Source organism: Oryza brachyantha, chromosome 1, assembly GCF_000231095.2.
Source record: "Oryza brachyantha chromosome 1, ObraRS2, whole genome shotgun sequence".
NCBI lineage: Eukaryota > Viridiplantae > Streptophyta > Magnoliopsida > Poales > Poaceae > Oryza > Oryza brachyantha.
Genome location: NC_023163.2, coordinates 21,881,437 through 21,896,905, shown reverse-complemented (window position 1 = coordinate 21,896,905; position 15,469 = coordinate 21,881,437). Strand labels below are relative to the sequence as shown.

The following is a 15,469-nucleotide window of genomic DNA, read 5'->3' as shown; positions in this document are numbered from 1 at the left end:
GATAAGGGTTTTAACATTTGGCTCAAAACATTTCGAGCCAAAAAAAACTTTACCAAATCCCCCCAAAATTCCTGCGTCCTTCCGCTCGGATCAGGCCCTCCTCCCGCCAGGATCAGTGGTAAGCTAGTTCATGCCTCCTAGTGCGTTCGCTCTTCAATTGTGATCGATTCTTCGCTCGGAGTTGAATTCTGATGTGTTTTTTTTTTTGTTGCCTGTGAGTTCATTTCTGACGGTTGGTTTATGGAGTTATTTTTTGCAAGGATGGAGATCATCAACGGGCCGGTTCTCCCGCGTTACGCTGCCCCGGCGACGGGCGCTCTGACCTCCGACGCGAAGATCAGCGGGCAGCTGCTTCGGCGCGTGCAGCTGAGGAGACGGGCCTGTGGAGTGCAGGGAGACCACTACCGGGCGGCGCGGAGGTTCTTCGGCTTCCCGTCCGAGCGGCACGGGCGGAGCGGCTGGGTATGGCCTGTTTGCTGCAGTTACGGCTCGTCTTCCGACGGGGACGGGGACGGCGCCGCTGCCGCGGATTTCGACGCCAGCGGCGAGGAGTTCGTCAACTCCAGCGTGATGGAGGCTGGTAATTGCTACTGATCTTATGACTTGTTTGGTTTTTGACGCATTTCGAGCAATGTTCTGTTCGGCCATTGTTTGTTTGGATTTCCCTGTACAACGCTTACTGTTGTTAGATCAGCTACACCGCTTATACCAAGTTGGGACCTGCTGCCTGTAGCATCAGCTACATATCATTATTATTGCTAAACAACTATTGTTCATTTCTTAGGATTAATATTTTGGTTTTATCTGTCGTTGCAGTTGAGCTCAGAAGTGTATCTGATGGATTTGTGATAAAAATGCGTGACGGCAAAAACCTTAGATGTGTCCAAAATAACCCACGTGTACTAAGATTGCGGGATTCTGCACCTCACCATGCTATTGTTCTGAAGATGGAAGATGGAAGTGACCTTTTGCTTCCAATTATTGTCAGTATGTTTCTTGCTTGGGCACGCTTTCCATTTCTGCATATGCTTATCTTATTACATGATATACCCACGTTACCATTTTTCAGTGGAAACACCGAGTATCATGTTGCTAGCTGCCCTTCGGAACATTCGAATTGTAAGAATTGGATTTAGATACATGTTAAAAATCCACATGGTTCTCATTTCAATTGGTTTCATGTCATGTATCTGAACTACATCGATATTTTGTCTTTCCAGCCAAGGCCAACTATCTATAATGTGGTAAAGGAGATGACTGAAAGGATGGGATATGTGGTGAGTTTAAGATGAAATCTTACAACATGAGACTACATGGTGTAGGTTTTCTGTTTAGTGTTTCATGAATGTGCTTATGTGTACAGCCACTTTCGTTTTATTACTTTTGATCTGGTTATCATGCATCTGGGCTAAGTCTTCTCTAAAAGGTTCTTTTGGTAAACAGATGGGATATTCGTACTATTACTTTCATGAATGTGCTTATTTTTTATCATTCACTTCAGATTTATTGTCTTTTTAGGTACGTTTGGTGCGAATTACAGAAATGGTCCATGATGCGTACTATTCTCGATTGTATCTTGCTAAGGTAAAATGAATTCAGAGTGAAATATCAATTAACTAATCATTATTTTGGTCTGAAGTATGGCATCATGTCATCATTTAATCTAGATTGGGGATGAAGAAGAGACTATTAGCTTTGATCTCAAGCCATCGGATGCCATCAACATTGCTTTCCGGTGTAAGGTGTGCATTCATCTCCCGCACATCTGTGCTTCTGATTAACTACTAAGTGCTGGCCATATTTGCTTTAGTGTCAGTAATAGATGAATATTAAAAATTCTGTAGCTTTATTTCATGGTAGGGGTTACAAGATGTATCTCTTTGATTGAGCATTAGCGAGAAAACTCTAAAATCAGCAAGAGAACTCTCTTGTCTTCTCAAGAAAAAAAGTGGCCTGTTTATCCGACCTGTTACTTAAATCTTACTAGCCGTGGATGATATGATTTGAGTGCACTAATCAATGACCAGACTACCAGAGGCACTCATTTTTATTTCATTTTAAATTCTTTTTAGAGGAAAATTTTGCACTCAATGATTTGAGTACAGTAATGAAAGAGTATGCAGCAAAATCCTGATCTGCTTGGTGTTTTGTTGTTCACTGGACGCTTATGATACTCACTCCAATCTATTCTAATCTTAACGATAGGTTCCTATACAAGTGAATAGGCGTATAGCATATAACAATGGATTGAAAGTTGTACAACCAAAGCCATCTGAGAGCTATGTAGGATCAGACCAGTTCCAATACACAAGACTCGACAGGTTGGTAATAAAATTGCTTCCATAGGTTTCTAGTAAAGATGAAATTTATTTTAAAGTACACCTTTCAAAAAATATATATTTTGAAGTACTTATGCATCCATACCATTTTGAAGGCCTGACGATCAACCTTGCTTTGAGGCCCAAGAGTTTGATTTGGTACGCAATATGCTGATAGCTGCTGTTGAGGAACGTTACAAAGATGCTGGTAAGCTCATATTGGCTTATACAATGTAAAAATAGTCATGCATTGCAGGAGTGTTGCATTGCAGTACTATGTCTCCTTTGGAACAGAGGAATTTTATAGGATTGTTGTTGAAATTGAACTAATTCATATAAAAATCTTGTAAAATTCCTAGATGACCCCTCAATGGGAAATTTTTGTTTTGTTTTATAGCTGCCTCCCAAAAAATATATGCAACACAACGTTCAAGGTGACTAACACCATTCCTGGTGCTATATGTTTCAGCCCAGTACAGAGACCAGCTTTTCACGTTCCGGGCAAAGAACAAGAACATGATTTAACAGGTAACAAAGTCACCCATGCCATTCTTGAAATTTTCATAGTCGATTTCTCTGTTAACTCGCTTGCACAAACTAGCTTACATCGTTTCTATCAAACTGACTGAATGACAATTCGCTTCTTCTGATCAGTTGCCGATGGGAGGAGGTGTACATACTAGCTCGCCTGGAGTGCATAAAACCATTACCAAATACCAAGAAGATCTTTGTAAATACTTATAGAACTTATAGATACATATACATACGTACTAGAACATGACCATGATTCTGGGTGCTCCCAGCTCGTGGTGCCGTTGGTTGTAAAATTGATTGAAAAGTCGCCCATGTTTGTCACAGTTGATTTATGCACAACATTGAGCAAATTGCTTGCACGAGATGTTCGCAGCCTTTCGTACTACTGAAGTTCTTCTAATAGCGCTGTTCGTTTCCTGAAACTGCCGTTTCATTTGTTTGCTCCGAAGCAAGGTTCGGCCCGACCCAACAAACTCCCAGTCCGGCCCAAAAGCCTCGAAACGTCATCTCCTGAATCACCGCACCCACCCACTGCCGCGTGCGTGTCCCGATGAGACAAATCAACGGTTCGTAAGCACCAGCGCATCTAGATCGACGGTGCTGGTTCATCGCTCGCCTTCCGGGGCCGCGTGGCGCGTGTGCGCCAGGTCGACGGATCAGAGCCCCCCGCGAGCCTCCCACGTGGCAGACGATGCCGCATTGCCGTTGTGAGCCTATGGACCCGGTCCACGGGAGGATACGTGTAGCACCACCCCCTTTCGCTCTTTTGCCCTGTCCCCTCCGGTTCCTCCACCGATGAAAGGAGAGCAGAAGCTTCTCTTCCCCTCTCCCCCAAAACAAAGCATCAAAAATCTAAAAAGGAATCGGTTTCAAAAGAGCCATCATCATTCTCGTGCCCGTCTCCGCGCATTCCTGCGCCGCCGGAATCCTTGTTCTTCGGCGAGCGGCGAGGCTAGGGGATTGGATTTCCCTCGAGGGATCGGCTCGGCTTGGCCCCGCGTAGAGGAAGGCGATGATGTCGGGGTCCGTCGATCGGCACTGTGAGTGCGAACCCTCTTCCTTCGGCTGCGTGTCCCTGATGATTTCGTTGTTTCCTCGTGCGTCCATTCTCGTTTCTGGAATGCTTACCTGTTTGTCATACGCGAACGCGGAAAATTGCGGTTGCAGGGAGGTTGATTCCGTGAGGGGGGTTCAATAGTCCAAGTAGAGAACATGGCAAAATCATTTCGGAAATAGAAAAACAGTTCATGTTCTCAAACAATTGGGTGCTTTGATTGTTTGACGCTTTGAGTGGGATTGGAATTTTTAATTCTAGTAGTTTACCACCTGTGTACTATAAATTTATAATCACACCACTTATATTATTAACGTGCGTGTAATTGCGCTGCTTTGAGTTCATTGCTATATACTTCGTTCTCGCGTTGATTATTTTCGCTTTAGTTGTTACCAATTGCAACCTGATTAAGATGATGGGCATTGCCTTGAAACTATATACCAGGTGCATGTTTTGAAGGCGTTGTGCATGATGAAGAAAAGAAAGAGTGGAAATCTGAGGAGGACAACTCAGAAGGAGACAAAAAGGCCAAGGCAGGCTCCTTCAAGAAGCGAGCTATCAGCGCTGGAAATAGATTTAGGCGTTCCTTGAGAAGGAAGAGAAAAAAGAGGATCGGCGACCATGTAGCCTCCATAGAGGACATAAGGGATGTTAAAGAGTTGGAAGCTGTCGAAAGGTTTCACCAGCGCTTACACGACGAGGGCTTGCTGCCAGAACGTCATGATGATTATCACGTGATGTTGAGGTGCCATTTTTTTTCTTCCTGATCTCAGTCAGAGCTACTTTGGTTCTCCTTACTCCTGAAGAAAAATCAGCATTGCTTATTTGATTTTAAATTTCTTCATGTGCCTGTGACATGTAGATTCCTGAAAGCGCGGAAATTTGATATTGATAAAGCAAAACATATGTGGTCGGAAATGCTTAGATGGAGGAGGGAATTTGGGGCCGATAATATAGAGGTAATGCCGAAAATGGACCAGAGGCTCCAATATGTAGGCATGTAGTATTGTTTCTTCATATAACATCTGAAGTTTGGGTCATTTAGGAATTTGTCTACAGCGAGTTAGATGATGTTCTGAAGTACTATCCGCAATTTTATCATGGTGTGGATAAAGAGGGAAGACCTGTCTACATAGAACTAATTGGTAAAGTCGATCCCACCAAATTAGTACAAGTTACAACTATTGATAGATATGTAAAATATCATGTCAAGGAGTCCGAGAAGTGCTTGCAGATGAGATTTCCAGCTTGCTCCATTGCTGCAAAAAGGCACATAGATTCGTGCACTACTATCTTGGATGTGCAAGGAGTGGTATGTTTATAGCCAATGTTGCTATTGCCAAATTTTCTGGTTAGAGTAGTAGTTAACTTGTTTTTTAAGTGAAGGGTTTAAAGAACTTCTCAAAAGATGCAAGAGAGCTAATAATGCAACTGCAGAAGATCAACAATGACAACTATCCAGAGGTAGATGGTTTCATTATCTTTTAACGTTACTTCTCTTTTTTATCTGGGGCCGTAACAGGACTTACCTAATATCTTTCTAGTCTTCGTGCAGACCTTGCACAGATTGTACGTTATAAATGCTGGTCAAGGCTTCAAGATTTTATGGGGTACAATAAAATCGTTTCTTGATCCAGAAACCGCTTCCAAGATTCATGTAAGTCCCTGTTGCTTAGGAGTATGTTTTTACCATTTGTCAGAATGGTAGATACTTCAGTGTAGGTACTGATAACCTTTTCTTTCTTTTCTCACCTAGGTCCTTGGAAACAAGTACCAAAATAAGCTACTTGAAGCTATTGATGAGAGGTTAGGGTCTTGTCTACTGTCACAAATATTGTCATTTGTTTCCTATCCTAATATTTGTTTAATTCATGTTTTCAGTGAACTTCCAGATTTTCTTGGTGGCAAATGCAGGTGTGAAGAACATGGAGGTTGCATAAAATCAGATAAAGGTCCTTGGAAGGATCCTGGCATAATAAAGGTCTACCACTCTTCCTGCAACCTACCCTTCTTCTTATACCCCCTGTTTTACAACACTAAAATAACGTGTCTATGATTTTTAGAGGGTACTTAATGGTGAAGCAAACTATGGACGGCAAATTCTTGCTATATCAAGTGTTGACGGGAAGAAAATCTGTTATATTAACCCTCGACACTTAACTGTAACCATGATTTGAATGAAATTACTCATAACATCATCTTAAAGTTAATAAATATCCATTAGATGCTTGATTTTATCCCCTTCTCAAGCAGAAAAAATGCAGTGATGCCTCTGCCGAGTCTAGTTCTGAAATGGAAGATGTTTCGTCTCCTACTGCTTCGGTTAACCCCATCGTAAACCCTCATTTGACCCCTGTCCACGAGGCAAGATCTTATACCTTTTGGAATTTTCAACTGCACGAGGCTGATTACTGATTAGTACTGGCTCTATTGCGCTTTTCAACTGCACAATGTTGATCCGTGATTACTGATTAGTACTCGCTCTAAACAATGATGATTCATTCTTAATTTCTTCCTATTTATTCAATCTTTATGTTGGTAAACATTATCATAAATACATCTTGTGCTACTTTCTGCAGTCCAAATTGCCAGGACATGCTTCCACATCTGGCGCTCCTACTAGAGTAGAGGACGTCCCAGTTATTGACAAGGTTGTGGATACCTGCATCGGTCGAATAACCAGCTCAATGACTTTCAACTCAGGTCTTTATATGATGCCATAATTCCTGTAGCTCTTATTAAGAATTTGTCTACTTGCTGATTTTAAACATTCTTAAACTAGGAAACATGGGATATTAGGAATTTTATTAGCTGTTTGATTTTATCAATCAAACTATCTAGGATGGGTGATCTGTCAAGGGATCATCCCACAAGTTTGATGGAATGACTCCATTCCTTAGTTTTTTCATGTAGTATGTACTTTGGAGGGATGAGCTGAGGATGGACAAATCCATCCCATTCCTCAAACCAAACAACCTATATATGGCCAAGTGATCTTTTCATTCCTCAAACCAAACTGACCATTATATTACAATATGTAGTGATTGGTGACAAATAAGTCCACCAAGAGTTCATTGGAGTGATTTTGACTTAGTTTGCTGCATCCTTTACCCAGATTCATTTTCTTTAAGAAATGTACCTATGGAATTGGGTGGACTTCGAAATCGAATTACTATGTGGCTGACAGTCTTAATCGTGAGCCTTGTTGCGGTGCTTCGTTCTGCCCCAAGCAGAGTAACTTCAAGGCTATCAAGCCAGGCCATTGCCTGTGGTAACTATAATACTAGTTCCCTCAAGAAATTGAGGTTAAAGAAGAGTTTTGACCTCCATCTTCTCCTGGATCCACAGAAAACGATACACATTCATCTGTATTAAGGCGCCTTGGTGAATTGGAGGAGAAATTACAAGAGATTGAAGCAAAGCAATCTCAAATGCCATCAGATAGAGAGGAATTACTGAATGGAGCCATTCACCGTGTTGATGCATTGGAAGCCGAGCTAATATCTACAAAGAAGGTACTATTGAAATCAGATGGACTCTTATCTCCCTCCCTCCCTTTGTGCAACGACGAGGATGGACTCTAGTTAGATAGCTTAATATTTTGTGGTATCGTACTGTTCTGAGGTATTCTTTCTATATGTTGTACTGTACATCCAAGAATTGGACAGTTCTCTGGATTTCTTGATTTTCTTCTGTAATAAGAACTAACAACTAAGCAAAAAATAGCATTTTTCGATATTGACCTTTGCTTATCTCATGAGCAGATGCTTTATGATGCATTGATGAGGCAGGATGAACTGATTGCATATATTGACCAACAAAAGAAGATCAAATTTCGGGTAAGTTGTGGGTCTTCCAATTAATTTACTCTCTTGTTTCGAGAAATGCTCCTTTTTGCATGCTACTACTCTTTAGTTAGGGTCTTAGGGATGGGCCTGAGTTCACCCAGAAGTACCTATTGACTCACTAGTTCCAAAAAATACTCATTTTTCTTTGTTGCTATTGAAAAATGTGTGTATTTTTGCAAAAAGTTGAACTATAGCAAGTCGAAGGTAACCACGTGGGTTGACTCACGCATGTCCCTCTTCTAGCCTACTCTCTCTGTCACGAAATGTAGCTACCTGAATAAAATTTGGCTCGTCCTATTGTTACAAATTTAGACACGCTCCATGTCTAGATTTGTAGCGCTAGGATGATAGCTCCAATTTGGACAGAGCAATATCTCCTATCACTGTGCAAGTTATTTCATATACTCCCATCCATTTTATGCAGAAAAAGAGGTTCTGCTTCTAAGTACCAGAGTGGCATGGTTGCTATTCTCCTCAAAGCTTTCGTGTTGTTCTGTCACTGAATACTTGTAAGTTGGACTCTTTTTTGAAATGTGGATATTTAATTATTTATTCAACTATATGTTTCTGTGAATATATTCAAAAAAAAAAAGGAAAGATCATTTTGTCACCTCTTTGACGTCATAGGTTTAGGTGTATTTTTTTTAATATTTGCAAGTTACGGCTTGTTGAGTTTAGAGGAAATAGGTGTGACATGTAGATTGATCGGATGATACTATATATTAGCCAATCGTTCATAAGGAAAAATGTAAAAACTATTACCTCCGTTTCAATTTCAATTATAAGAAGATATAGTCATTCCTACATTTATATGAACATAATGAATCAGGACATATCATAAATAAATTTAGGTATGACTAAAAACATTTTATAATATTAAATTGAAATGGAGGGAGTAGTAGTCTGGAGAAGCTAGAGAGGTGACTCTCCCCACACACATTCTATCTCCCATGGCGGCAGAGCTCCTCCTCAATACTGCTCACGGAGGAGCACTATAAATGATCTTAAAGGCTGGTAAAGATGCTACCTAGTCCTATGGAAAAGTAGGTCTTGTAGGCTGTGCTATGGAAAAATAGGTCTTGTAGATTGTTCTACATATGATTTATTGGTTTACTATATGAATTGAAGATAGTTGCTTAATACTTCATTAATGAAAATCTAAAAGAGGCATATAGTCCGCCCTCTCTTATACCATCAAACTAGCTAATAAAAAGAGACAGTTATAAATTTACCATCAGTTTAAATCGTTATTACAAAACTATCGCTAGAAATTTACATAATTATCATCAAAGCTATCATTCGAGTGACATTCATGCAATAAAAAGAACCAGTGGCAAATTTACAAAAGCCCCAAATAAAAAATGACGCCCTCACATGAATTCCATCCTAAAAGCAAATGCATGAAAATCAACCTTCACTGCTCAGCTAACCAACACTCCCACATGAAAACTGCCCAAGAAGTGAACCAATCAACTCTTCTGAGAAAACTGATGCTGCACATCCTCACCGTAAAAACCGATCTTCGACATCTACATTTTAACCGTAAAAACCGATCTTCGACATCTACATTTTAACATGTTTGAGGTAAGAATAACTTACAAGAGAAGAAAACAACCATACTTTTATGAAGCTTAGAGGCTGTTTGATCGGTTACTTCACTTTACCAAGTTATACTTTAGTCATACCATAGTTTGTTAGCATAGTGTTTCGTTGACTGCCACAACCGTGACATGCCACGCTTTATTAGCACATAGTAGACCCACATGTCATGCACTTTCTTTTGTCTAAGCTTACCATAATTTGTGTGGCATGCCACACATTTGGCAGAGTGTAGTGCGGTAAGTTTATAAGTTTATACATCAAGCAGACAACCCCTTAATATTTAGTGCTTTTATCATTTTGCATAATGCTCATAATTGTGTGTAAATTCAAAATTTATGTTACAAGGTGCTTAAAATCAAAGTTTAAATACACACATATACAAGGTGCTTAATAAGTCCGAATACACATGGCGAGCAGACAATACTGATTCACTTTAACTGTGATCAATCTGCCGGGAATTCAGAATGGGAATTTTCCGGTGCATATTCTTCACGATACCTCAGCATGTAGGCCGGTCTTTTTCTTGGCACGCAGTTTTGATGTTTGGAGACATCATCGATCATGCGCGTATGGCATCAGATCAACCAATCAAAGCAGACGTGCAAGAGCAGCACGCCACTATCCTGTCCACTTCTGTCTTATCTTTTCGCTTCTCCTTATCTTTGTAAATTTAAATTTAAATTTTTAACTTTAAATTTGGAGCTGTTTTTTGGGTTTTCACTAAATTTTATTTTTCAGCTTTGACTTTTAGATTGCTAATAATATGTATATGAAAAATTTATTCATAAATTATTTTTTGTTTGTAAATATATCGTTGAACCTTATTTTTAATGAAAAAGCCCTGGATTCACGCCAGTGGGGGTGATTAGACTTGATTGATCGACTGGTACGTAGCTTGTAGGATTTGACCACTAGAATCTCCCATTTTCACCCAAATTGTTGAATCGTATTGGTGCTTCCACATTGGACGCTTCCAAATCGAGCTTGCTGTGAGCCTGTGACCTTTTGTCGTCATGGTTTTTGTTTTGTCCAGGAACATCACGATCGTCACCAGCAAGTGGACTTGAGCACCAAATGGGTTCCGTTGAGGAATGCTGCTACATGTACGACCAAGTTTATATGCATACGAGTAACATGTGGATAGTGGAAGGATATTAGGCAGCCATATCTTTCGGTGGAAGCATGAAAATAAGAGTATACAATGGTTACTGTTTAGTCTTACACATACCATGCCTAAATTTACAAACCAGACACCCGAAGTGGGGGTAAAAGATTGGACGCTCTCCATCCCACACATTTCACCACCACGCTGCCTCGTGTCTTATCATCTTCCCTAAACTATCACACGTGATAGAAAACCATGCACACGACCTGAAGGAGCTACAGAGCCAACCATGGAGGGGGCTAGCCATAGCCCACTGCTGAATCAGAGGAGGCCCAGGGAGCTGCAAACAGGCATTATAGGACGTTTAAGTTCACCTTCTTCGATGCTGAGATCGACATCACGTAAAGCTCACATCCATGGGATACAATAGTCGTGCTTAGATTGGGAGACAATTGATGTCAAGCTCGCATCCATGGGATACAATGGTCGCGCTTAGATTGTGAGACAAATATGGTGCGTTGCAATGGGTCTTTTTAAGTGGCCCACCCGTGTGCATGATGTTATGTGGATGTTTAAATATGCATTTTCTTATGTTTCAATAGGCCACTTAAGAACATTGCAATGATGATTTTTTTTATGTTTCAATAGTTATAACTTTGTTTCATATGTGATAAGAAAAATATTATAACTAGGAAATAACGGTGTTTCATTTATTTTTGATATTCTACTTGGCGGTGGAGTTAGCTCCCAAATAGGTCAGGCGGCCGCCTGAGCTCCACTGCTCCGGTGCTATCGCCTCCACTATAAACTGTCACCAATGTCCGCAAAAGTTAGTTGACAACTGAAGCTTGCCTAGGATCAACGGTGTTGCGGTCTGCCGCTATATGTATTGCATGCCCGTACCTAATGTTTCAATGTCTCAGCAACTCGATTTATTTTAACAAATAAATGTTTTGTGGCCAGTCGACTGGAATACATATTGATCCCACCAGTTTTTGACCGGGATACATTTTGATCCCATCGGTTTTTGACAGGGATCTGGTGTACATCCCTAGCCTTCTCCCTAAAATTTCAAGGAAGTTTTTTATGTTGATTTGGTGCCTAAAAAATAAGATGGTTTTAGCGTTTCTATTGAAAGATATATCATAATAATAATACCCCTTGGTAGGTGACTATATTTTAATCGTGATATGTACACATATACATAACAGTGTATTCTTACAAATTTCTGTCTTCGTTGGCGTAGGCTGACCCTTTTGTGGTCAAACGACGATATTTCAACGGCTATTATTGGTGCATCTTGCAAATTACTTGTCAATGTGGAAATTAACGTGACATACAAAGGAAAAGATATACATACTAAAAACCATCCATTTATAGTGCCCTTGGCTGTAGCCACTTACTTCTGTTCGCTGACAATGCAGTGAAGAGACTGCGAATGCCCAAACTGGAATGGGACACTACATATTCACAACCCTGAAGACTGAATCAGGGATGTCGCCTAGATTCAGATTCTGGCACCGGACAATGGTGCCCAAGCTGATGCATTTCTTATTAGAATTTAGTGGAGTGACGTTATAAATTCGGTGGTTGTATTGTTGGTCCAACTTAACTGAACCAAGGCTCACAAAAGAATTGAGATCTTATATTCCGATTCCTCTCAAGTGGAAACGCCTATAACCCTGTATAAACCCGTAGGCTGCAAAGGTATACATGTAGAGTCTCCTGACGTCAGTAATAACATAAAAATGAATTTATGAATGTACTGCTAAAAATTTACAAATTAGGTCGGTTTTATCATCTTTGGAAAGTATCTTGAGTCATCAAAAATTTTAGTGCAAAATTCTAATACCTCAGGGTATACTATACCTCGAGATAGTAAATTTTTACGTCGAAAAATATGATACCTTTAGATATTTTTCTAAGAACGTTAAAAAAGCTCGTGATGCAAAATATCAGTGTAGATTCAATGATGAATTGGTATTTGCTACCGAAAGGTGGATGTACTTGGCAGACTTTGCATTTTGAACTCGATTACTTTGAAACTCTTGGCTTAATTTCCTCTCCCACTTCCCAATAAAAACTACTTCCATCCAAAAATAAGGTACTTCAGCTGGATTTTGTTTTCAAACAATCACAAACTTACACCACTGAAGTCTTCCAACTACTTTCTCTTCTAAATCAATCACAACATTTTTCCATTTAATTCTACCAACTTCTTTAATACCGTGTACAGCCCTAGGAATTCTCATATTTTAGGATGGATGGAGTAATTGATTTCTTTGTTTCTCTAATAAACATTTTTTCTTTGGTTGTTTGAGAAGGTAGCTGCTACATCCGTCCCATAATAATTTCATTTTTCGTTTTTCCGTATCCAACATTTGACCATTCGTCTTATTCGAAAATTTATACAAAAACTTAAAAAAATAGTCACGCATAAAGTATTATTTATATTTTATCATCTAGTAACAATAAAAATATTAATCGCAAAAAAATTCAAATAAGACGAAGAATCGAAACATTGTATCAAAAAACGGAAAAATAAAGTTATTATGAGACAAGGACTGCAAATTTAGCTTTTGGAATAAACTCAAGCTAGACCAAACGCATGCACGTCTTCACTAACTTTAGTACTTCATAGAGCTTTTGGAGTGCCAAACTCTGCAATTTCTTCGCAATTGATTGCAGTTTTTATTTCTTTAGCAGTCCTTTCCTGCAAATGTCAGGATGTACTATTTAATTTTACCAACTCTGAGGTTTTTTCTTTCTTTTTTCTTTTGCTAACTGGATGTACTCAAAGTTCCCTGAGGCTGTTGCCTTAGTATTTAAAAATTAAAACCAATAGTAGCTTTGACAAAAATTAAAAAAATCTTTCATCAAGAAAGAACACTGCGTTTGATGTTGCTTATTTTTGGCATTTAGTTATTTTCCTTATCATTCACTATTTAATAAATCTCATCAAAATAAACATGAGGAGCGAACTATGCTCACGTAGTAGTACGTGGCTAGAGGTGGTAATGGGCTAAGACACATGGTTTCTTTCACAACTCTATTCAATGTTTATATATTTAAAGCTCAAAAGTATATAAAATTTTTAGTTCACCCTATTTTAAACTCAATCCTTAAATTTAATAGGCCAAAAATAAAGGGGCTCATTACAACCAGTATGCATACCTCCTTGGTGAAGAAAGCTCTTACTTGAAAATAGGTCATTTTTTGTGTGTGGTGGTTGGGGGTGGTGGGACATATGTGGGCTAAGACTAGTTATATTACTTAAGTAATTGGAATTTTTTTTACTCATAGATACTCTTATGAAATAATTAGTTAGAATGCTACATACATGCACACACGTTAAGTGAAAGTACGCTTACTCGTGCACTAGAGTCCTAGTTTAATTGGAGATATAGTAGTGTAGTGTACTGGATGTGCTGTGTGTTCCTAATTTATGTGTTTGATTTGTGCCTTAGAAAATATAAGCATCTCTAGAGGTGGCACTTTATTCTCAGAATTTTCCTAGCTTATTCCCTTCAACAGCATGTATTCGTCCGTTGCATCAGAGAACTGTAAAAGGCGATATGGACCGAATGCCCTATATAAGCTACATACATATTATACTGTGCGGGAGCATAAAGTCTTGATATTCTCTGCGATTGTGAGCCAACAGAATGTGTGGAAACCACAAAACTATGGCCTCTAGCTCGCCTCACCGATGACTAACCAGATTCACCCAACTCGATCAGAGCGGCTATAGCCTGAAGGGTCGCTATACCGGGGGTCAAAAGAGAGCTTGGAATTGAGCGGAGTAGAGCTAGCTACTGGCTGCTACTGCCATGAACACACACTACTGTATTGCATCTGAAGCTTTTCAGCGGCGATCATTAGGGTGGTTGTTTTTCGTGATATAAAAGCCAATACTGATAAATAAATTATAATAAAAAATCCTTAGAATTAGCTCTAAATTTAAGATTAAAAATTTAAATTTTGGCTCGTACGCATAATTAGAAACGAAAAGACATTAGTGCATGTTACGACACTAATCGGTGCAGTACTAGGCGCATATAGTGCGCATGCAGTGGCTTGCTACCTAGCTGTCGGAGAAGCTTTGCACCCTCGTGAACACTACAAACAACCACACACCCAATTGAACCTGAGCCCTACCATGCGCCACTACAGGGGAAAGGGCTCGAGGAGAATCCCAAAAGAACCACCACTTCTTCTGTCACCAACACCAGCATATGCTTCGCGTACAGTTCCTACTATTTTAGTATCTGCTTTTTTTCGTGCCAACTTGGTACTAATATATAACCGGCACCGAACCGATTTCCGCTAGTCGGCCGGGTTGTTTACAACGACGCCTACCACTTGTACCGTCTAGGTGCATTCACATACTGTCTATCTTCAAGCGAGTTTAGAACAAAAACAATCTTCAAGCGAGTTTAGAACAAAAACTGGAATTGAAACTGACGGTTTCTATCCCACTAGGAACGACAGAAACACATGCCGTTTTGATCGTTGTTATCACTTGACAACAATTTCAATGTGGACTGCTGCCTTTTTCTTTTGAAAGGAGCAACTTTACATATCAGCCAACGAAATCTGCTTGTCCCTGTTCTTTTCTCATTATTGATTATTGCTTATGTTTCACATTAGAATATGTTATAGCCTTCACTGTATTCATACGGAAACAAATAAGCCTAGACACATATATACATATTCATTCATGGATAAATCTAACTAAAATCAAAACGTTTTAGGCCCTATTTGTTTCAGTTAGGTATTCTTGTAGTCTTGATTACTGAGTTAGATTGCTATAAACTAGATTATTATAAGCTAAAGTATAAAGAAATAACAAATGTTGGTTATTATTTTTAAAGTATCAACGGGTAGTGGGTCTAGAGCCACCCAATAATCTAAAATAAGCACCTTTGGATGAGCTTGCCAAATTATAGCAATTTGAGCTATAGATTATAATAATATGTTATGATAATCCATTTGTTTGTTTTAGTTT

The 15,469-nt window shown here is 39.4% G+C and overlaps 2 protein-coding genes across 10 annotated transcripts; both read left to right on the top strand.

Moving 5' to 3' along the window:
* LOC102700003 (bifunctional nuclease 1) lies at positions 1-3,184 on the top strand. Of its 2 annotated transcripts, none has more exons than XM_006644511.3 (11): positions 1-118; positions 261-580; positions 817-987; positions 1,070-1,119; positions 1,221-1,277; positions 1,519-1,584; positions 1,668-1,742; positions 2,206-2,321; positions 2,435-2,526; positions 2,788-2,846; positions 2,973-3,184. In XM_006644511.3, the coding sequence occupies exons 2-10, from the start codon at positions 262-264 to the stop codon at positions 2,841-2,843; spliced, it is 1,002 nt and encodes a 333-aa protein (XP_006644574.1). In that variant the 5' UTR covers positions 1-118; position 261; the 3' UTR covers positions 2,844-2,846; positions 2,973-3,184. The 2 variants fall into 2 exon arrangements, with proteins under 2 accessions (XP_006644574.1, XP_015693534.1); XM_015838048.2 differs by having other exon boundaries at positions 247-580.
* A 464-nt stretch (positions 3,185-3,648) lies between these two features.
* On the top strand, positions 3,649-12,082 carry LOC102699728 (phosphatidylinositol/phosphatidylcholine transfer protein SFH6-like). Of its 8 annotated transcripts, XR_001549426.1 has the most exons (17): positions 3,649-3,892; positions 4,351-4,651; positions 4,769-4,865; positions 4,952-5,051; positions 5,141-5,218; positions 5,288-5,370; positions 5,462-5,563; positions 5,663-5,712; positions 5,788-5,887; positions 5,970-6,068; positions 6,160-6,270; positions 6,486-6,609; positions 7,022-7,177; positions 7,255-7,421; positions 7,671-7,745; positions 8,179-8,263; positions 10,390-11,157. XR_001549426.1 is itself a non-coding variant. In XM_015832602.1 (15 exons), exons 1-15 carry the CDS (start codon positions 3,865-3,867, stop codon positions 8,197-8,199), a joined length of 1,776 nt encoding a protein of 591 aa, XP_015688088.1. In that variant the 5' UTR covers positions 3,649-3,864; the 3' UTR covers positions 8,200-8,311. The 8 variants fall into 8 exon arrangements, 1 of the variants encoding a protein (XP_015688088.1); XR_001549424.1 differs by lacking the exon at positions 10,390-11,157 and adding an exon at positions 11,886-12,082 and having other exon boundaries at positions 4,952-5,218; positions 5,293-5,370; XR_001549425.2 differs by lacking the exon at positions 10,390-11,157 and adding an exon at positions 11,206-11,332 and having other exon boundaries at positions 4,952-5,218; positions 5,293-5,370.
* Positions 12,083-15,469: the final 3,387 nt, after the last annotated feature.

Bases quoted from the DNA above. Each gene is read 5' to 3' on its own strand.
- LOC102700003 (XM_006644511.3), top strand. From the start codon at position 262: ATGGAGATCATCAACGGGCCGGTTCTCCCGCGTTACGCTGCCCCGGCG. The intron at 1,120-1,220 runs GTAAGAATTGGA...TTGTCTTTCCAG, and splicing joins CCCTTCGGAACATTCGAATT to CCAAGGCCAACTATCTATAA. The intron at 1,278-1,518 runs GTGAGTTTAAGA...TTGTCTTTTTAG, and splicing joins CTGAAAGGATGGGATATGTG to GTACGTTTGGTGCGAATTAC.
- LOC102699728 (XM_015832602.1), top strand. From the start codon at position 3,865: ATGATGTCGGGGTCCGTCGATCGGCACT. The intron at 5,713-5,787 runs GTTAGGGTCTTG...TCATGTTTTCAG, and splicing joins CTTGAAGCTATTGATGAGAG to TGAACTTCCAGATTTTCTTG. The intron at 7,422-7,670 runs GTACTATTGAAA...TCTCATGAGCAG, and splicing joins AGCTAATATCTACAAAGAAG to ATGCTTTATGATGCATTGAT.